At 44.6% G+C, this 21881-nt stretch overlaps 1 protein-coding gene across 2 annotated transcripts in view; it reads left to right on the top strand.

Annotated features, from left to right (window-relative positions):
- STRIP2 (striatin interacting protein 2) overlaps positions 1-21881 on the top strand; it is a 56384-nt gene that overhangs the window by 15167 nt on the left and 19336 nt on the right. Inside the window, exons 4-17 of one of the 2 annotated variants that reach the window (XM_074379076.1) lie at positions 2495-2629; positions 4450-4498; positions 5359-5427; positions 5638-5744; positions 6462-6589; positions 7916-8119; positions 9656-9891; positions 10142-10207; positions 11247-11310; positions 12018-12089; positions 14684-14758; positions 15759-15856; positions 16329-16455; positions 18835-18935. In XM_074379076.1, coding sequence (XP_074235177.1) covers positions 2495-2629; positions 4450-4498; positions 5359-5427; positions 5638-5744; positions 6462-6589; positions 7916-8119; positions 9656-9891; positions 10142-10207; positions 11247-11310; positions 12018-12089; positions 14684-14758; positions 15759-15856; positions 16329-16455; positions 18835-18935 — 1531 coding nt within the window. Of the gene's footprint in view, positions 1-2494; positions 2630-4449; positions 4571-5358; positions 5428-5637; positions 5745-6461; positions 6590-7915; positions 8120-9655; positions 9892-10141; positions 10208-11246; positions 11311-12017; positions 12090-14683; positions 14759-15758; positions 15857-16328; positions 16456-18834; positions 18936-21881 lie in introns of both variants that reach the window. The other variant, XM_039473063.2, reaches the window with a different exon arrangement.

The raw sequence follows: 21881 nt of genomic DNA, 5'->3' as shown, positions 1-21881 counted from the left end.
CAACTGTTTCAGGGCAACTGCCATCACTGTTGCTTCAGGCAGCACAGGGTTTGTCTCCTCAGACAATGGTGGAAAGGCTGACGGCAGCGTGGGTCTGGGAGGAGATGTTGCCACTGCCAGGGATGGGGAAGCTGTTCCTTCTAGCAAAAAAGGTTGATCAGAGTTTACAAACTCAGTGTCCCCAGCTTCACCAGGGTCTTCCCACATGTCCCCATTCTAAGTTTCAGGGTCCTATTCTTTTCCAATAAATGCCCTCACTTTAACAGTAGACATCTGACAAGTATGTAAATGCATCTTTCATTGCAGGTCAGCCATTCACATGATAAGAGCTTGTGTCTCTTTTTCCACAATTTCAGCTCTTTCTCTACAGGAGATAAGACTTTCACTCAGGGCAACCTTAGCAGATTTGAGGCTCAGTATCTGCTTCTGAAGCTGAGAGACAGAATTCCTGAGTTCATCATTTTCTTTCATCACTTTGTCCACTGAACTTAGGAGCAACCCAACAGCTTCTTTATGTTCCTTGGTTCTCCACATATGGTCAAAGGTATTATGTGTAGTCACTAAACTCCTTGCCTCTCACAGTGGTGAGTCGAGAGTGTCAAATGCATTTATTTTGCATAACTCTCTAAACAGTTTCCTCCAAGGACTACTGGTGTTCTCCATACTATTAGAAGTAAAGTTCTTAACATTTTTGGATCTAATCATATTAAGCAGCCAACTCCAGAAACCACAAAACCTCTAGAACCACTCCTGGTACCAAATCTGTATTAGTCAGGGTTCTCTTAGAGGGACAGAACTAATGTATATACATAAAGGGGAGTTTATTAAGTATTAATTTACACTGTCACAAGGTCTAGGTCTGGCTCTCCTTGCTCCTCAGCTAGGCTGTCTGCAAGCTGAGGAGCAAGGAGAGCCAGTCCAAGTCCCAAAACTCTTGGAGTCCAGTGTTCTAGGGCAGGAAGTATCCAGCATGGGAGAAAGATGTAGGCTGGAAGGCTAGGCCCATCTCTCCTTTTCATGTTTTTCTGCCTGCTTTATATTTGCTGGCAGATGATTAGATTGTGCCCACCAGATTAGGGGTAGATCTGCCATCCCCAGCCCACTGACTCAAATGTTAATCTCTCGGCAACACCCTTAGAGACACACCCAGGATCAATATTTTGTATCCTTCAATCCAATCAAGTTGACACTCAGTATTAACCATCCCACCCTCCATAACCATGTAGCCTTTCCTTTTTGCTTATGAGATACACAGTTCTCTGTATCTCAAGTGGAGAGCAAAACATGAGAAGCTGGTGCTGTGCTGCCTGACAGAACCCTTGACCTTAATGTTCCACCTCTATCTTCAACTCTGCCCCACTCTCAGTAGTAATTTCACTGGCCCTTGCTGTGACATTCTCGGACATTCTCGTCCATTTCCTTACTTGGTCACTGGCAATTCAATTTTTAGTTCAACAAATGTATGGTGAATATCTGTTCTGTGTCAGATACTGGAGGCAGGAGTGAGAAGCAGCTTTTACAAAGAAGTTATAGTTTGAGAGCAGAGGAAAGATGTACACATCACAAAACTAGCTGAGGCTCAAGCAATCCTCCTACCCCAGCCTCCCAAGTAGCTACAATTACAGGCGTGTGCCACTATGCCCAGCTTCTGCCCAAGGGCCTTCTCTGCAGCCTATGTGGGGCTGCCAGGAAGTGTAGGGAATCAGTGTACTCCTCTAGCTCAGCAACCCTCATCCAGGAGGAAAATGCTGTGTCAGAAAAGTTTTAAAAGTGTCTTGGGGGCCGGGCGTGGTGGCTCACGCCTGTAATCCCAGCACTTTGGGAGGCCGAGGCGGGTGGATCACGAGGTCAAGAGATCGAGACCATCCTGGTCAACATGGTGAAACCCCAACTCTACTAAAAATAAAAAAAATTAGCTGGGCATGGTGGTGCGTGCCTGTAATCCCAGTAACTCAGGAGGCTGAGGCAGGAGAATTGCCTGAACCCAGGAGGCGGAGGTTGTGATGAGCCGAGATCGTGCCATTGCACTCCAGCCTGGGTAACAAGAGAGAAACTCTGTCTCAAAAAAAAAAAAAAAAAAAGTGTTTTGGAAGCCAAGTATTTGACTGGAGCATTTATTGGAAAAGGTCATTTTATATTGGGCATGTAAGAGTAGGAAAGAGGTCATTTTGTATTGGGTCTATAAGTATGACTAGGAATTGAATGTGTAGGGAAACAGAGGGAATTCTTTGAGGAAAGGCAGAGAGACAGGACAGTATAGGCAGTGTGTGGAGGATAGAGGGGATATTGAAGAAGATGAGGCTATAGACTGGGTTCAGGCCAGAACATTTTGGGTCCTTTTCCCATCCCTTATTCTTTCTCAGCGAAATAAGGAAAGCTTTTGGAGAAAATAATTTTAGAGGGTGCTGAGATCAGAGGTGGGTATGCTATGAGGAGCCTTTCCAGGAAGAGTGGCAGTAGCTGACACTGGTTGTATTTGGCCTTTTATTCCCAGTGCAGGGCAAGGAATGGCTGGAGTTGGAAGAAGATGCCCAAAAGGCCTATATAATGGGACTCTTGGACCGGCTGGAGGTGGTCAGTAGGGAACAGCGACTGAAGGTGGCCCGGGCTGTTCTCTACCTGGCCCAAGGTGAGTGACCACCCTTGATAGTTTCAGAGGGGTAGAGGATAGAGAGGGAAGTGGAAGTGGCATTATGAGGACTGAGATGAAGCAGGCTATTCTGGGAAAGCAAGCTTTCTTGCCTCTCAAGGACAGATCTTGTCATGTGCTAGGAGTAACCTGTGCTTATAAGGAAGATTAGATAGTGTTGAGTGCTGTTCTGGATCCCTTGGGATCTACCTTTGTCTTACCAGGCATGTCAGAATTTTTTTATAGGGTTCTTCTTTTCCCTACCCTGTACTGTAATCATATATGAATACTAGCAAAGAGGATCAGTGTGGCCAGAGCTGATGATATACCACCAGCTGATCATGGAGACAAGACATCAACTGTGGCCTGGCCCCAAAACTGAGAAGAAATAGGAAAGTGTCAAATACACATGGACCCCTTGCATTGCTTCTCATTGGCATTTTGAAAGTTCAAGCCAACATAGCTGCAGGAGTGGATGCTGTGAGTAATTTGGAGATGATCAGAACTAAACAGAGTAATTGGGGAAAGCTTCCCAGAAGAAACCCGTTAGCCAGGTGTTGGAGAGGGAAATGAGATAGCCTAGCTGGACTAGTGAAAATAAGCCCTTCAATCATACATAATGAGACTTGTTAATAGAACCAAGCAGCTGGGAGTGAAAAGAAAAAATTGTAAAAGAAAAAAATAATAAATAAATGAAGAGGGGAAAGAGTGGACATTAGGTGAAGAGAAGACTAGCAAATAGGACTATGTCCTCCTGTATCTCTTGGGTCTGGTGTTCTGGCCAACTTCCAACTGCAATTACCTTCATATGTTTGCCCAAGAACTTTATATATATTTAAGTTTTTTTTTTTTTTTTTTTTTTTTTTTTGAGACAGAGTTTCTCTCTTGTTACCCAGGCTGGAGTGCAATGGCGCGATCTCGGCTCACCGCAACCTCCGCCTCCTGGGTTCAGGCAATTCTCCTGACTCAGCCTCCTGAATGGCTGGGATTACAGGCACACACCACCATGCCCAGCTAATTTTTTGTATTTTTAGTAGAGATGGGGTTTCACCATGTTGACCAGGATGGTCTCGATCTCTTGACCTTGTGATCCACCCGCCTCGGCCTCCCAAAGTGCTGGGATTACAGGCTTGAGCCACCGCGCCCTGCTATATTTAAGTTTTTTAAAACAAAGTGTCACTATGTTGCCCTGGCTGGTTGAACTTATAGGCTCGAGCTATTCTCCTGCCCCAGCCTCCCAAGTAGCTAGGATTATAGGCATGTGTCACCATGCCCAGCTTCTGCCCAAGGGCCTTCTCTGCAGCCCATACAGGGCAGCCAGGAAGTATAGGGAATCAGTGTGCTTCTCTAGTTTAGCACCCCTTATCCAATGACTGACAGGAGTTAGTAGATGGATAGTCTGACTATCGCACCCCTCTTGGATAGAATAACTATGAGTTGTGTGTTTTATACTGTTTCCAAAGTTATCCCTGAATGAACTTTTTTGGCTTCCTTTTCTTTCCTGTCTCTACTGATGATTCCTGGGAACAGTTCCCAAATAAGCTACTTACACTGGAATCCTTACTTACCTCAGGATCTGCTTCTGGGAGAACCCACCCTTAAGATGACAAGCCATTGATGAGCACATTGGACCTAACCGTGGAGACTACCTCTCCTCTCCCCTGACTCATTCCAGGAAGTTCTTGGGGTCCCTGTCATACCTATGTCAGCCTAATTACTGGGCAGAGTATTATAGGAAAATCTGAAGATCATGGTGCAGGGTAGAAAGAACTGGGATACTGCTACCCCTCAACCCCTGTAACAACTGTCTGGTCCTTTAGGTACTTTTGGGGAATGTGATTCAGAGGTCGATGTGCTACACTGGTCCAGGTACAACTGCTTCCTGCTGTATCAGATGGGGACCTTCTCCACCTTCCTGGAGCTACTCCACATGGAAATTGAGTGAGAAGCCTTAGGGGAAGGGCTGACCTAGACAACCCCCATTCCTTAAAGTGGCCTCATGTTCTATGCTGGTTCCCTCACTATAGAGGCCCCCTGTGAGGAACTGAGTCTACTCTCACCTCAGCCCAAAGCTCATTAACAGTTACATCCAGCCATGTTCTCTGATATTGTTTTCCCTCCCAGAGGTTAGATACATCTGTAGCTTCGGTCTCACTTACAGCTTTAATCCTGGACTTCAGGGGCCTATCCTGAGTGGGTCTTTTTATTCAAGGACTTTCTTAGCTCAGCCTAACTCTGGAATTCAAGAGGGAAACTGTTTTGAGTGCATGACCCAGGAAAGACAGGAAATCAATTTTTTCCTGTCACTGTGCCCATTTCTTTCCCTCATGGGCTATAGTTCTAAAGGTGGCCTTATTTGCTGCTACCACCACTAAGTGACCCCTTGTTTTGTCTCATGTCCATCACCCAGGAGTTTGAGATAGGGTACAATCTGCTTATTATTCATCGGGTGTTTCTTAGCATCTGTTTTATGTACAGCACAGTACTAAGCACAGTGGGGAATGCAAGAGTCATGGATACCACAGATCCTGCCCTTGCCTGTCTTCACTATAGATAAGAGTTCACTAAGGTGGCAGGGGAATTTTGTCGGCTCCTTTACCCTAGACTAGTTTCATTAGTGGCTGCCTAGCTAGGGAATGGCAGGCACTCATGTTTGTGTGTGTGATAAGTAAGAGCACAGAGAGAAAAGAGGTCTTATCATTCCATTCTTTTTTTCCTCCCCATGGCAGCAACAGCCAGGCCTGTAGCAGTGCCCTTCGGAAACCAGCTGTCTCCATAGCTGACAGCACAGAGCTCCGGTGAGTGGGGCTGACTATGGGCTTAGAACAGGGCGGATGATTTAACACCTGGGTTACCATTTCCCCAAATCGCAGATGACTCAGACAATTAGGAAGTTGCCCTCTATCTAATCTCACTGGGTTGGGCTCCCACAGAGACCATCCCTGAGGTGTCTGAATGTGGGCTGGGAATTGCCTTGGGAACCTCTTGTGACTCTTCTGTAACCCCAGGGTGCTGCTGAGTGTTATGTACCTAATGGTGGAAAATATTCGCCTGGAGCGAGAGACAGACCCCTGTGGGTGGAGGACAGCCCGGGAGACCTTCCGCACTGAATTAAGTAAGAAATGGCACTTGTGGAAGGTGTGGATGGGGTGCTAAAAGGGAGAAGGGAAGCAGAGCATCTGCCTAGGAGAGGCAGACAGTCCTTTTTCCTTTTGTTTTCTTTTTTAAAATTAATATCCTTTCTTTTAGGGCAGAGATACTGCATGGCAGGCACGAGGGCTGGGCTTGATTGCCCCTCTGTATCTATGAGCTAGGACCAGTCATGTAACTTCTCTATGCCTTGGTTTCCTTGGTTATAAGTGGGGATAGCCATTTCTCTCCCACTCCATTATGAATCCCACATGAAAAAAATGAGTTGAATCACCTTGAAAACTGAGTTCTATTCAAATGTAAGTTGCTTTGTCATCTGAGAGGGATAGGATATGAAGGCCTATGGGACTTTAAAAATATATTTATTGATGTGGGAAAGTGAATTACACTGAGTCCTTTATCCAGAAAGCAGTGTCTTCATTATTGTTACTTCTAGTTTGGCATCTACCCCCAAAGCATCACCCTAAACTCTGGGGCCTAAGGCATTTTAATTCCATGGCCTCCCTTCCTGCCCTTGAGGGGCTTCCTTCTGGGGGCTAAGCCTCCTTCTCAGGACCAAGTACTCTGGAATTCTTCAGGGGAGGTGAGTGCCTTCCACTGTGTGTCCAGAATCAGGTTTACAGGAACAAGGTTTTAGCTGCCTCATCCTTATTTTCTGACTCCACTTTCTCCTCACCCCTAGGTTTCTTCATGCATAATGAGGAGCCTTTTGCCCTTCTACTCTTCTCCATGGTTACCAAGTTCTGCAGTGGCCTGGCTCCTCACTTCCCCATAAAGAAGGTCCTGCTCCTGCTCTGGAAGGTGGTCATGGTGAGTGATTCTCCCCACTCCCACATTATAAGATCAGCAATGCCCTATGCCGCCTCAGTTTCTTCTAGTCTTATTGCAGGAGGCTTGAGCCAGGGAGCAGAATAGAGCAGCCCTTAGCCAACTGCTAATACGGAGGGGCAACAAGGCTGTCCTAGAGACATCAGATATTCTATGTTAGAATAGATTTCTTGTTTCTTTTATTTATTTATTTATTTATTTATTTATTTTACTTCTTTTCTTTGTTTTTTTTTTTTTTGTTGTTGTTGTTGTTTGTTTTTTATTTAGGTTTCGTGTTTCTATTGGATGAATAGGAGATGCCACTCCATAAACTGGGGGTGTCAGTGGTACCTTCTCTTGATAAAGCCAATGTTTGATGGAAAGAACACTGGTTGAAAGTTGGTAGATCTGGTCTTTGCTGATGCTGAGAAACTTTGGGCAACTCTCTGAGCTTCAATTTCTCTAGCTATAAAAGGTTGGGGTGAGTGCCTGCCATCCCTCCAGATAAACAGAGGATTTGTGCTCTATTTTTTAATAAAATTTTTTTTTTTTTGTACAGTCAGGTCTCCTGGTGTTGCTCAGGCTGGTCTTGAACTCCTGGTCTCAAGTGATCCTTTTAGCTTGGCTTCCTAAAATATTGGGATTATAGGCATGAGCCACTGTACCTGACCAGGATTTGCTTTTTTTTTTAAATAGTGAAATTCTTATAAATATGTGGCTGCAGTTTTGTTACTACTTATTCAACCTCCTTCATCTTTGGCTCCCATCTCCCAAGGCAGGCCTAATAGGAGGAACTGCCTCTTGACTACAGGGGAAATTGAGTGACTCTGGGGGTTTATAGCATCTGGATGTGTTCCTTAAAAAGGGAGATGGCCCAGCTACTCAGGAGGCTGAGGCAGGAGAATTGCCTGAACCCAGGAGGCGGAGGTTGCGGTGAGCCGAGATCGCGCCATTGCACTCCAGCCTGGGTAACAAGAGCAAAACTCTGTCTCAAAAAAAAAAATAAATAAATAAAGGGAGATGGTTTCCTTTTTTTTTTTTTTTTTTTTTTTGAGGAGGGCCCCAGGAATCTCTTTCCTAACTTCTGGTGATGTTTCCCTCCCATACTGGGGCAGTAAATAATGCTTTCTCCTGGCCCCTGAGCTCCTCAGTTGCTGTGGGGATGGTAACCACATTTGCCTCTTCCTGCTTATACTGCTTCCTCATTAAAGAGAAGGTCTGAAGGGACTGGAGCTTGTGGCTCTTTCTTTTCATCCATGTTTCCCTGACCTTGGCTCTCTGTTACTTCTCTCCCTTCCTCTCTTTGCCCCTTTTCTGCTTCTTCCTTAGTTTACCCTCGGTGGATTTGAGCATCTACAGACTCTCAAAGTACAGAAGCGGGCAGAATTGGGCCTGCCTCCACTGGCTGAAGACAGTATCCAGGTGGTGAAGAGCATGCGTGCTGCCTCCCCGCCTTCTTACACTCTTGACCTGGGGGAATCTCAGCTGGCACCCCCACCCTCCAAGCTGCGAGGCCGCCGTGGCTCTCGAAGGGTATGGACTGAAGCAAACAGTGGTACTATGACTGGCCAAAAATCAAGATTCTAAGCTACTCTGGGTGTGGTAGGAAAAGGCAGTAAATGACCTGGCTCATCCTGCCCAGGTTGGCCCTATGACCAACCTGAAACCTTAGAGCCTCTATCCACCAGCCCTGACAGCCCCTGGGCTGTTGTGATATAACACTGTGATATCACATTGTATAGCCATGTCTTGTTACAGAATCATTGGCCTGGACCTCAGTGCCTGGAGTTTCTTACATTCTGAACAACAATTAAGGGTATAATCCTGGGGATAGGGACCCAGGGCACCTGAACAGGGCTCCAAGAAAATCCATTTTTCTGGGATGTAAGGCATTTTACTATTTTGAGATAGCAGGAGGGTTTACTGTCAGCCAGCCACATTCTTAACCAGCCCTGGAACCAAAGGCTTACATTTAAGAGATGACTGGGTAGGGTTCTATGTATATAGCTATGTGACACTTAGTGACATGGATATGATCTAAAATATGTGTCATTATGCAGTTTTATCACTGAGCAAACATCATAGAGTGGTATGGTATAGCCTACTGCATACCTAGGCATATAGCCTATTGCTCCTAGACTACAAATGTGTACAGAAGATTACTGTTCTGAAAACCATATGCAATTGTAACCCAATGGTGTTTGTGTATCTCAACCTAGAAAAGGGCACAGTAAAAATACAGTATTGTAATCTTATGGGTCCACAATTATATATGCAGTCCATTGTTGACTGAAGCATCATTGTGCAGCACATGACTATAGTCTGCTGTCCTGAAAAGGTCAGAATGACAGGTTATACTGAGACCTGACTATGTTCTTACAAACTGCCCTGCCTGCCAGTTTATCAACAGGACTGGACAGTAGTGCTCAGTAATCCAGTCTCCATTATCTGCAATGCAATTTTTTAACCTTTATTTTTGTTTTACAAAGTAATGCTTACTCATTGTAGAAAATTTGGAACAAATATAAAAATGTGACGAAGGGAGAAAAGAAAAATCACCCACAATCTTAACAACCAGAGACAGTCACTGTTAACTTTTTGGCTTATTTCTGTCCAATCTTCTTTTCTTTGTGACAAGATTTAAAATTCCAAACTTGCTTCCCTCTGCCTAGCAGTAAGCTTCTGTCCTCCTCTTCCTCAGTCAGCCAGCTGGTGTATTTTCACAGAAGGCAAACTAATTGAATGTTCACCTAAGCAGAGCATAATTAGGAAGGAAAGTGCTGGCAAAAAAAAGGCATCAATGCTTTCTGAAAACTAAATAACTGTGACTTTGGGATTATCTATGCTCTGTTCTCTGGCTAATGGCATGGTTGCCTGAGAACTTCTTGTCCTGTTATTGGGCCCGGTGGGGACAGTAGGGTTGAGGTATGGAATGGGATATTTTCACAAGGGCTGTGTTTAGATTCCATGTTCCCTGAAATCTGGAGGCCTGTGGATATCAGGTGGCCTAAGGCAAGGATGCCCAGAGTGAGATCTCTGTGTGCCTACCCTCCCTTCTTTCCCCTCCAGCAACTCCTCACTAAGCAGGACAGCCTGGACATCTACAATGAAAGGGATCTCTTCAAGACTGAGGAGCCAGCCGCAGAGGAGGAAGAGGAGTCTGCTGGTGATGGAGAAAGAACCTTGGATGGAGAATTAGACCTGCTAGAGCAGGACCCTCTGGTGCCACCTCCACCCTCACAGGCACCCCTCTCTGCTGAGCGGGTGGCTTTTCCCAAGGGCCTGCCCTGGGCTCCAAAGGTCAGGTAGGTTTAATAGCATCAGGGTCCCCTATGCTTTGAGGTTTCAGTCACCAAAGGCCCAAGATGGAGTAGTCTATGTATTCAAGACTCGTTAAGTTAGTCTGAGTTTGAAATTCTGTCTGTTGATTGCTACCTTTCTCTCCAGTGCTTCTGTCCTCTGATTTGGAGGGGCAGGAGCCCAGAAAGATTCTCTCTCTCTCAAAGTGTGCTTTTCTTCCCTTTTCTGGGATTGGTCTTTCCATCATCCTCTCAGACAGAAGGACATTGAGCACTTCTTGGAGATGAGCAGGAACAAGTTCATCGGATTCACCCTGGGCCAGTAAGTGACTAAATGGTTGGAACTAGCTATAGAGTCGTTCCTAGGGGGCCAGAGGAGCAGGTAGCTTGTAATGAGGAATGGTGCCTGGTAGTCATAATGCAACCTAGAGCACCCAGGCCATGGACAACTCCCAGTGACTACTTTGGGTACTTCCTATGGGCTTTTTTTTCCTTGAGTTTCTTCCACTTTTCCTCAAAGAACTTTTGTGTTTTAGCTAACTGTAGGACTTAGAGCAACAAATCATTTCTCTTTTGGGCCTTAATTTTTTTTTTTTTTTTTTGAGACAGAGTTTTGCTCTTGTTACCCAGGCTGGAGTGCAATGGCACAATCTCGGCTCACCGCAACCTCCACCTCCTGGGTTCAAGCAATTCTCCTGCCTCAGCCTCCTGAGTAGCTGGGATTACAGGCACGTGCCACCATGCCCAGCTAATTTTTTGTATTTTTAGTAGAGACGGGGTTTCACCATGTTGACCAGGATGGTCTCGATCTGTTGACCTCGTGATCCACCCGCCTCGGCCTCCCAAAGTGCTGGGATTACAGGCTTGAGCCACCGCGCCCGGCCCAATTGTTTTATAATGATGTTGGATTAGGTGTTTCCATGGGCTCTTCCTGCTCTAATGGGCTAAAATTCTGTGAAAAAGAGATATGGTCAGAATAGATCCCGTCTTCCCCCATTTCCCCATCAACATGAATCCTTCCCATTGGCCTCTTGAAAATTGAGGCTTTCTTAGTGGGGTTTCAGAGTCAAGGTGTCATTGGGCTATATATCCTTTTAAGTAGGAACCTACCACTCCCACACCAAGTGAGTACCCAAAAGACTATAAAAATCTCCGGATTTCCAAGAACATTTCTGTGTACCATTATTATTTTTGTGTCCTGAAGCACTGATTGGGGACCTGCAAGCTTGCAGAGAAGGTCCAAGGTACTAGGGGTAGAGGTTGAAAGTAGCATGGTCCATGTGACTCTAGAGGGGTATTGGGGTATCAGCAGTTCTCTGTACTTTGGAAGCTTATGATCTGGTATGTCTGGCCTTTTACAGGGACACAGATACATTGGTTGGATTACCCAGGCCCATCCATGAGAGTGTGAAGACCCTAAAGCAGGTGACCGGGGTGGGCTCGCAGTATTCAGGGATAAGGAGCCATCAAGGCAGGTCAGATTACCAGGCTGCTGGACACTGGGTAGAGCTCTTATATCAAACTCTTTCTGGACCTTCTGCATTTCCCCTGCACTCCTTTTGACCAAATAGGAAAAATTAGGTCTCTCCCTACTTACTCAGTTTCCTATATTCAGATAGATTTTTAAATTCTCCTTTCTTCCTCTCATTTCTTTTTCCTCTTCCTTCTCGCTCTCTTCTCATTCCTTGCTTCTTTTCCTTTCACTTCTCTCTCTCAGTAAGCCCATTAACTTTCAAAGGCCCAGGGTTGAGTAGGAGCCTGCTCTGTATCCATTGTATGCTTGGAGTCATCACTCCGTCATACATACACACACATCAAAACTCTCAGGGCAGTGGTCCAGGGGCAGGGGACCTATTTCTGTTTCCCCTTGCACTTTGTTTGAAGGTAAATGCTTAGGAATTTGCTGCTCTTCAGCAAATATAGAAGCAGAATAAACAGAAACACTGTGCACAAAGCACTTGTGGTGATGATGCAGAGGTGATAAAGACTCCTGCCTTGAAAAAGTTCATGTCTATATGGGGTGACAAACCCATTAGCAGAACATTTCCTTGCCTTTGGGGAATTTAAGTAAGAGACTGGTACACATGTGAATGAGGCTCTCAGCCCTTGTTGATGTCTCCTTATCTTGTCAGCACAAGTATATCTCCATCGCAGATGTGCAGATCAAGAATGAAGAGGAGCTGGAGAAATGCCCTATGTCTTTGGTGAGCTAAGGAGGTCCTGCATAGGAGGAGGGTAGAAGAAAGTCTGTATGCTGTGCTGTCACAGAGCATGTGTGCATGCATTCATTTAGCATATTGGGCTCTAACTGTGTCCCAGGCAAGACAAGGTCCCCGCTTTCATGATATATTGAAGTTGGGAAAGAAAGATAAAAAACGAAAGTTAAGTAAACCAAACTCTCAGAGAATGGTAGATAAAATGAAGAAAATTTAAACAGGATGCAATGAAAGAAGCATCAGTAGACTGCTTAAGATTGGGCAGTCAGAGAAGGCAGACCTCTGAGAAGGTGACATTTAAGCAAAGATCTGAGGGACAGGGAGCTAGCCATAGGAGCATCAGGGGAAAGAGCATTCCAGAGAGAACAGCCTTAGTAAGGGGAAAGTAGGCTCAGAGTGTCAGGGGTAATGAAAGAAGGCTGTTGTGGCTGGACCACAGGGCCGAGGGCCTGGATCCTAGAGGTGGAGTCAGAGAGGTGGCCTCAGGCCACTTGGCAGAGGACCTGTAAGCAAAGGTAGGGAGCTCGAAGTTGACTCACAGTCAAATAGAAGGAAGCCTTTGGAGATTTTATGCAGGAGAGTGACATGATCTCATTTATGTTTTTAAAAACATTAGCTTCTATGTAAAGACTGGACCAGAAAAGCGTAGAAGAAGCACTCCAGGGAGATTAGCAAGGAAACCCTTGAAATAGTCAAGGTGAGAGATGATGCTGACCTGAATTTGGAGGTACAGCTGACAAGATTTGCAGTGCATTTGGATGTGGATAGAGAGGCAAAGAGAGGAATCAAGAATAAGTACCACTTGCCAGGATGTGGGGGGAATATCAAGAGTTCTGTTTTGGTCATACTAAGTTTTAGATGCCCATTAGAATGTGGAGTTGCAGGCAATTGGAAATACAAGTCTAGAATTCTAGGGAGAAGGCTGGCTTTGAGAAATAAATTTGAGAGTTGCTTGTAACACTTATAGGCAGTGTTAATTAAAGGCCATAAAACTGGCTGAGATAACCCAGAGAGGGAGTAGAGACAAAGCGGAGGATGGAACACAGGACAAAGCCCTGGGACACACCAGCATGTTGAGTGGGGAGGGATGTGTCAGAAAAGGAGCCAGAAGAGTATGAGAAGGATAGTGAAGTGGCTGGAAATCCAAGAGATTATGATAGCATCATAAAAGCTAAGAAAAGAAAGTCAAGAAAAAAGAAGTGATCTGCTAGGTAAAATGCTACTAATAAGTGGCATGTGGTAAGAACAAAGGTGCCCATTGGATTTGGCAACATGAAGAGAAGAGCAACTCTAAGTGAAGTAGTGGGACCAAAAGCCTAATTGGAGTGTGTTGAAGGGAATGTCAAGAAAGGAAGTAGATGATCTAATAGTTTTGTGAAGAGGAAGAGAGAAAGTAGACGGTAGCTGAAGGAGAATATAAGGTCAAGGGAAGGATGTTTTATAGATGAGAGATACTAGAGCATTTTTTTGTGTCCTAAAATAAATGACCCAAGAGAGGAGATAATTGTAGGACCTAAGCATTCAACAAAGCAAACGGGTGTGAGATCCTGAGTACCAGTAGGAGACTGGCGTTTGTTAGAAGCACAGGCAGTTCATCCATCATGTCAAGAGGAAGGAATAAGATTCTTTATAGATTTGGTGTTGAGAAGATGAGTGTGTGCCTGTCTGATTGCTTATGTTTTCTCCATGAAGAGTGAGGGAGGGTCAGCAACTGTTTAGGGATGATGGGGCAAAGGAATTGGTTTGAGGAGAAGGAAGATGGTATGAAATCAGCCTTGTGGAGAGCAGGAAGGCAAACATGCCAGAATTGCCAGGTTCTGTTGAATGTCCATTTAGGATTTATGTCAATTTAAGCAGTAGATGAATTATGTGGGACAGGAGGAGCCTGGTTATTCTTCCCTGCCTCAGAGTCTCATGGCAGTGACCCCTCCCTTGCCCTGTAATAGAGCGACCTTATGGGAGAAGGGGAACTGCATTGGTGAAAGATGACAGTGACCTGAGCAGCCTATTGGGCTCCTGAGGCCCCAGCATCCCCACTCTTATAAAAGGCTTAGTTAATGTCATCAATGGGACAGAGATATTTGTATATGGGGGAGCGTGTCAGAAAGGAGAAAGTGATGTAGTGGCCAATGGAGAGGGGAAGAAAATCATTTCTATCCACTTAAAAGCATCTTTGCTAATATTCCTTCCTGTTTCTCCAGGCCATAGGTTACCCAACTTCCTTTTAAACCCTCACTGTTGAGCCACCTACCTCTCCTTCCAGGCTTATAGGAACGTTCTAAAGTTCTTAGCCTCAGATTGACCCATGGGAAGTGCTTCTATATGGAGCATCTGTTCCAGTATCCCAGGTCCTAAGAGGCCATCCAGGCCAGCCTGATGGTCCTATTGAAGAGTAAACTAGGACTCAGAGAATGAATGTACTTATCTAAGGTTGTACAGTGAGTCATTAACACAGCTAGGGTAGGAACCTAGATCTGACTCCCAGCTTAGTGCTCTTTTCAGGTCACCCTTCACAACCAAGAAAATAAAGCCTTTGGTCACCTGGAATGTGGCCTTGGCAAACCATGTATTTCTTGCCATAGGGGGAAGAGGTGGTACCAGAAACGCCATGTGAAATCCTCTACCAGGGAATGCTGTACAGCCTCCCCCAGTATATGGTAAGGAGGTGGCTAGGCCAGAGCTGCCTTTCTCTGCTGCAAGGAACAAACAGCTAAAAACCATTTCAAGCTGATCCATCCAACACTTGAGCTTGTTTCCTGAGCCTTTGCCCATTTGGCAAGGCATTCTCTGACATAAAACTTCTGACTTTCCTCAGTGCTCCTCTGATGGTACTGTTCTCCCTAGTCCTTCTTTGGGAGGGGTGAGGAGTAAGTTGAGTTTCTCTTCAGAATACATTGGGGACCCTCCTCCAAGATAAGTACTGTAGACTCTTTGAGATCTGCTGTGGTCTGTCATGTCCTAGATAGCCTCAGGCTAGGAGTAGGGAAGATGCCAATGGTTTGGGTTAGAGGAAGGAAAAGAGTGGGAGAAGTTGGGCTTATGCCTCTCACCTTATTTCTACACACTGTCCCTCCCACTCTGTTCCTTCCATCTTCCCCTTTGAAAAGAACAGTCTTTTTTTTTTTTTAGTCAGAGTCTCACTTTGTTGCCCAGGCTGGAGTGCAATGGCATGATCTTGGCTCACTGAAACCTCCACCTCCTGGGTTCAAGTGATTCTCCTGCCTCAGCCTCTCAAATAGCTGGAATTACAGGTATGTGACACCATGCCAACTAATTTTTGTATTTTTAGTAGAGATGGGATTTTGCCATTTTGGCCAGGCTGGTCTTGAACTTCTGACCTCAAGTGATCTGCCTGTCTCAGCCTCTGAAAGTGCTGGGATTACAGGTGTCAGCCACCAGGCCAGGCCCTGGAAAGAACAGTCTTGAAGCAGAACAGCCACTGAGCTCCCTCTGGCTTTCTCTTTATTTTTCACAGGCAGGCTTCTCAGGACTGGGCACCTATTTGGTCTTCTGGATGCTGGAGAGATATGGTCATTGAGGGAAGAACTTAGAGAATGGCTTTAAAACACTTTTCACAGGGCTGTTAAGGTGTGGAAGAATCACTGCCTTGCTGAGTGGGTTGGACAGTGGTGGATTTCTTTATTTTCTACTTTCCAGATCGCTCTGCTTAAGATTCTGCTGGCTGCAGCTCCCACCTCCAAGGCTAAGACAGATTCTATCAATATCCTGGCAGATGTTCTACCTGAGGAGATGCCGTGAGTGCTTCAACGGGGGCAGCTGCTGGATACTAGCTGCCTTGTCTGCAGGGTGTCTCTAGTCCCCACTCACCTTGTTAATACTTACAGAGATTGTCTCCAAAGAGATCTCCCCCTCTCTGCCCACCTGTACCCCCTTTCCCCTACAGGGCTTTCTGCATGGTTCTGTTTAGCTCAGAACTCAGGATCTAGAGGGTGATACCAGTGCCAGCGACTGGCTGCCCAGATATGTGGGTGAACATTGCCAAGGGATGAACTTGCCAAAAGAGAGAGACAGAAACAAAGAAATCAGTGAAATATTTATTCAGACAGGCTCATAAGTGGTAACTCTGGAGGTTTCCCTGGCACAGAAGTTCAAGTTTCCCAAGTTCTGGCTCTCATGTGTACATTGTATCAGACCCAAATACCTGGATCCCTGCAGGGCTCCCTTTAAGGCCACTCTCTGCGCTAATACCTTATCTCCACATTGTAGCATCACTGTTCTCCAGAGCATGAAGCTGGGCATTGATGTGAACAGGCACAAGGAGATTATTGTAAAGAGTATCTCTACCCTGCTTCTGCTACTCCTCAAACACTTCAAACTCAACCATATCTACCAGGTGAGCAGCTAGCAGCTCTTTTCCACAGGTCTTGGATGTTTTCCAGGCCCTGTCTTTCAAAGGAAGGATACGAGGGCCCTTATAATCCTGACGAACATCTTTCAGCTTTTTCTGTGTCCTCCCTCAGAGAATCTGGCCATATGTGAAGCACTTTCCTAACATTTTAGGTATATTCTGAATAAGGCACAGTTCTGGCTCTTTGGGGCCTTGAAATCTTGTGAAGGATACAGATACATAAGTAACCAATTATAGCAAGATAAGTGCTCTGATACAGGTAAGCACTGATTGCTATGGAAATACCTAATCCAGCTTGAGGTGAAGAAGAAATGACTTCTAACCTGAGTCCTAAAAAAACAGATGCTAGCCAGTATATGAGAATTGTTAGGGAAGGAGGACAGGAGGCATTTCAAGCAGAAAAGCTAATATGCAAAAATCCAGAGGGGGAAGAGAGAGAGAGCAAAGTACCTTTAGAAACTAATTAAATGTTGTTGGAATTCTGCCTGGGGTAGGGAAAGATGAGCATGGCCTGGTGATACGTGAAGCTGAAGGAATCGGCAGGGAGCAGATCATAATCTATATGCTAGCACACAATTACTGAGCACCTATCCTGTGCCCAGCACCCTGTTAAGCTTATTTAGGCCCTCATTCTCTCAACCCTATGAAGTAGTCTTATTTAATACTTCTTTTATAGATGATGAAATCGAAGCTAAGAAAAGTTAAGAGCTGCTTTCCCATAAAACATTGTTTGCCATGCTAAGGAGTTTGGACTTGGTTTCATGACATTGCCAATATATAGGGACAAGATGGGGACAGCAAATGCATGCTCCTGTCTGTGAGGAGACCACAGGGAGAATAGGAATGCTTCTCATTCTTGCCTAGAGGTTCCACCCCATTTTCCACGTAGGAAGTCAGAATCAAGCTTGCTGGTAGAAGAGCAGGTCCTCAGAGTACAGAGAGGCTCCTGCAGGGTCTATGTCCATGGCCCTATCAACCAGGGTATTTTTCCATTTTTATACATTCAAAGACATCTTTGAGTATGTTCAGTTGTCCTGGGTGCTCCCACTTTTGCCAGTGTTTGCTGAGTAGCAGCAGGGCTAGGAGGAATAGGGGTAGGTAGGAGATAGTGTTTCTAGTGTAAAGAGAACAGAGAACTATGGATGTGTGTTTACTTCTGCTTCTCTTGGTGGGAAGTATGTGGATTCATAGCTAGACAGGTGGGTGGCTTGATGGGCCTTGGCAGTGTGTGCCAGTGAATCCTGACAGGGCCACAGGCACATCGCAAACTAAAAAAAGTTTTCCATCAGTTGATACTGGATATGTATTGGCTCTTCCATCTGGGGCTTTGGAAAATACCCTGGATTTTATAAATAAATAATCTTACAGGGAGAAAATATTGAGCAGAAGAGGGAAGTGGTCTTGTCATAAGCTAATTCCCCTGTTCTAATTACATACTCAGGATCATTAGGCAGCTTGGCTTGCTGCTTGGCTACTTGTTGGTGATCAGAGAGCTGAGGATTTAAAACACCACAGTTCTCTGCTTTTTCAACCTCATTTCTATACTGTCCCAGCATACTAGGTTCTGGATCTGGAGATAAACTGTGTTTGACACTCCTTAGTGTGTCATGGGTAACAAAAACCCCATGACACTGCTCTTACGGCTACTTGCCCCACTAAGTTATCCTGTACACAAACCACATCTGGATTGGAGAGATGTGGAGAATGGAGTCTCCACGTTCTGATATTTAGCCCATGAAAGACACCTTAGACTTCTCAGTGCAGTATCTGTTGGCTGAAGGGCTCTTGTGCATTCATTCATTAAAATACTTACTAATATTATTTTCCCCCTCCCCTGTACTCCAAGTGGCCAGTATACTTACTGATATTCTAAGTACTAAGAATATGGTGTGCCAGACAGACTGGAGCTGGAGCCCAGTGGTTCATTTGGTTATTATATGCTGTCCCCATCCTGACTGAGTTATGCCAGCAGTTGCCAAGAGTATGCTGCAGCTGTCCCTGCTATATCAATCACAGTTGAAACATTATGAGCCAGAGGTTTGGTATGGAAACCAGCTCCCTCAGGGAGCCTTCCTTTCCTGTTGGGCTTAGGAACAAATCTCATAGCAATTATTTCTCTTTATTGGAGTAGGATTTTATTTTCTGGCTTCGTTGTTTTGTGCTTGTGACATATACTGCAGATTATCCCCTTCCATGTAGGACAGGCTGGCTGAAGATGATTCTTCCCATTTCCCAGACAGGAAGACTGATAACACAAGTGGATAGTAGATATTCTCAGGAATGGATATTAGATTTGTACTCGTCTTTTTTTTCAAACATTCTTCTCCAAATTAGCAGCCCTTTCTGCTTTGATTTTTCATTCAGTTTGAATATGTATCACAACATTTGGTATTTGCCAACTGCATCCCCTTGATCCTGAAGTTCTTCAATCAAAATATCTTGTCATACATCACTGCCAAAAACAGGTATGGACTCTGGACAGGTTTATTTCAAGGGGCTTTTTTGGGGTGGTTGAGAAAATTACATCATCTCCGAGCCTTTCAGTTTTCCTGATGTCCCTAGTCCCTCCTGTCTTAGAGTTGTTACTGTTAAATTTAATTTCCTTGAAGTGTTAGCTGATAGAGTATATAGTTTGCCTTCTTTGGGGAGGTATTTGTATTTGAATAGTTTTGAACACTGAAAAATGTCATGACTTAAATGAAGTGGCAATTATAAATTTTTAGCTTTGTGTCAGGCAGATGCAGGGGTTGTTCTTTGTGAAACAACCTGCTTGTCTGGCCAGGCCTTATGTTAGTGTAAATCATAAGTTGGAGCAATTGGAACAGTTATGCTGCTCTGTAAACTGTAATGTGTTATACAAAATTTGTAGCTGAAGGTAGATAATAGAATTTACTGAGGTATATCAATTTGTAGTTTAAAAAAATAAGGCATTTCACATTCATTATTTTATTTAACCTCCTCAGCAATGCTAAGAGTTGTTATAAGTTTTATTCTCATTTTACCAATTAGGAAACAAATTCAGAGATGTTACTGACTTGATCAAAATTAACATGTTGGTGAGACCCCTTAAGTAAGCATCAGAGACAGGATTAGAACACAGGCTTCTATGTGAATACAAATTGCTTTCCATTCTTCCAGCCAAGCAGGGACTTGGGGATTACAGAGCCGATCCTTGTTCCTTAATATTCTACTTTCACAAGAACTGGAAATATGTTAATCAGCAGAGTTTATCAGAGGCAAAATTCCTAAAGTAGAAGTAAGAGGGCTAATCTCATACTTGGGGTGACTAGAGATATTGCCACACTAGTCTGTCAGTACTACCTGAAATCCCACCATGGAGATGCAGCATACTTATAGGTAGTTTAAAACACACACATACACTCCCATGGAATCTGAAGTCATGAGACCTGGATTCGTGACCTGAATCTGCCACTTACTAGTTATGTAATCTCAAGCAAGACACTGTTTCTCTGAACCACAGTATTTTCATCTTTAAATGAGAATACCTCTTCTGACGATAATCATAGAATTTTATAAACATTAGTTAATATTAGTGTATGTAAGATTGTTTTAAACACTTTACCTTGCGGGTAAGCATTGGAGGATAAGTTTTTCCTAACTATATGGAGACCTGTGCACTGACCCCTTTAACAGTGGCACTTCAGATGTGGTACTTGAGTTACCAGGAAAAATGGAAGTATAGCTCAGGCTGTGTCAGGGCCACAACTGCATGCAGGCACCTATGTGTATCAGTTAATGCTCTTGTTTAAAGGTAACCAAAACTAGCTGGACTAGACTCATGCAGAATAGTCACTTTGTCAGAAGGAAATGACTGTGTCATCTTGAGGAGCCTAGGACAGCAATGCAGCTCTGGACCTCTGGGTTGGCCTGCAGTGTGGGGAGCCCAGAAAGCCTTCCACTTCTATCTGTAAGACACCAGGCCTCTGTATTTCCACTCCAGTTTCCTCTCTCATTTATCAGTCTGCTTTGTTTGCTTATCAGGCTGCTTGGTGAAATATGTCCATATGAGCTAAACATGCCCCACCTCAGAGACTGAATTGACTCTGTAATCCCTGTTCCAGATTTCCTGGGTTAGAGGTTCACTCCTAGATCAACTGTAGCTAGGGCAGTGGTATACAGAAACTGAATGCTCCTTCTGCACCCATGGACCTAGAATGGGAGGGACAGACAAATCAATAGATGTCTATTTGGTTCAATTTGGAGTTAGGAGAGTGGAGCAACAGACTACACCTTTTGCTAGGTTGGCCTGAACAAGATGGTTCTCTTATGACCCACCTTTAAGTTTTACTTCTGAATGATCTCTGAGAACTTGGAGCACTCATAGCTCATTATTGCAGAATTTTCTTATCGCTCTTACAATTTAGATGTTCTAGATACTTGCAAATTAATTTTATGCTCCCTTAGGCTAGATTTCAGTTCACTAAGAGAATGGAACAAATTCATCTTTGATTTCCCATCCCCATTTTCTGGTTGCCAGCACCTGCTTTGCCACAGGGCTTCGTCAGTGGGAGGTGGGTGGATAGGTGAATGAGCCAGCCAAGAATGTTCATCCTAATGGAGCAGTATAGAACCGGCAACTCTGGGAAAATCTAATAGAGTGAATGAAGATGATGAACAACATTACAGGTAGTTTCACAGTATCTTCTCCCAAGCTAACATTTCTCTCCTACCCTGGTCCCCCAGGTTACCTTTGAATTTCTTGGACAAAGGTAAACATTTCTGGCCAAATACATTGTTGCCTTTTACTTGTGTAGAAATTCTGACTTTTAAAATGTAGAGGCAGGTTCAAGGAACCCCATACTCGTCTTTATAGCCACTGCTTTGCCAACATCCTTTATCGATTTCCAACTGCACTAGTTCAGATAGATTGGTGTTCCAGACCAAATGGAATATCAGAACCAGAAGGAGTATTAGAGATTAGCTAGTCCAGATTCTGTATTGTGTCCATGAAGAAGGGAGAAGAGGAAAGAGAGAGCCGTCATTTATTTTGTTACTGTGTCCTTGTCATAATGCAGTGCCTTATTTCCCCTCCTGACTCATGCCTGCTTCTCTGGACTCACCACAGAGCTCGTAGCCTGCAGTCCCTCACTGTCAGCTATTACCATTCTTGAGTTACTAGATTAGCCTTACTATAGGAAGCTGCCCCTGTCTCAAGCTTCCTTTAGGAGTGGCTTCTGTAATCATTCCCCAGAGCTCCCAGCTTTCTGAAAGACCTGGTGAGAGACACAGGAGGATCATTTTATCCTCATATCCTCAGATTGTTATCAAGTGGGATGGGTTTGGGCAGTGTCTGTGAGAGCACAGTTATATTCACACATACAGTTAAACGCAGAAACACAAATGCACTCAAGTTTATGTATTCCTTTAAAGAAGCAAGGAGCGCTAAGAAA

Source organism: Saimiri boliviensis, chromosome 10 (genome assembly GCF_048565385.1).
Source record: "Saimiri boliviensis isolate mSaiBol1 chromosome 10, mSaiBol1.pri, whole genome shotgun sequence".
Taxonomy (NCBI): domain Eukaryota; kingdom Metazoa; phylum Chordata; class Mammalia; order Primates; family Cebidae; genus Saimiri; species Saimiri boliviensis.
Note: the sequence above shows the minus strand (reverse complement) of the source record. Positions and strands in the feature narration are given on the sequence as shown.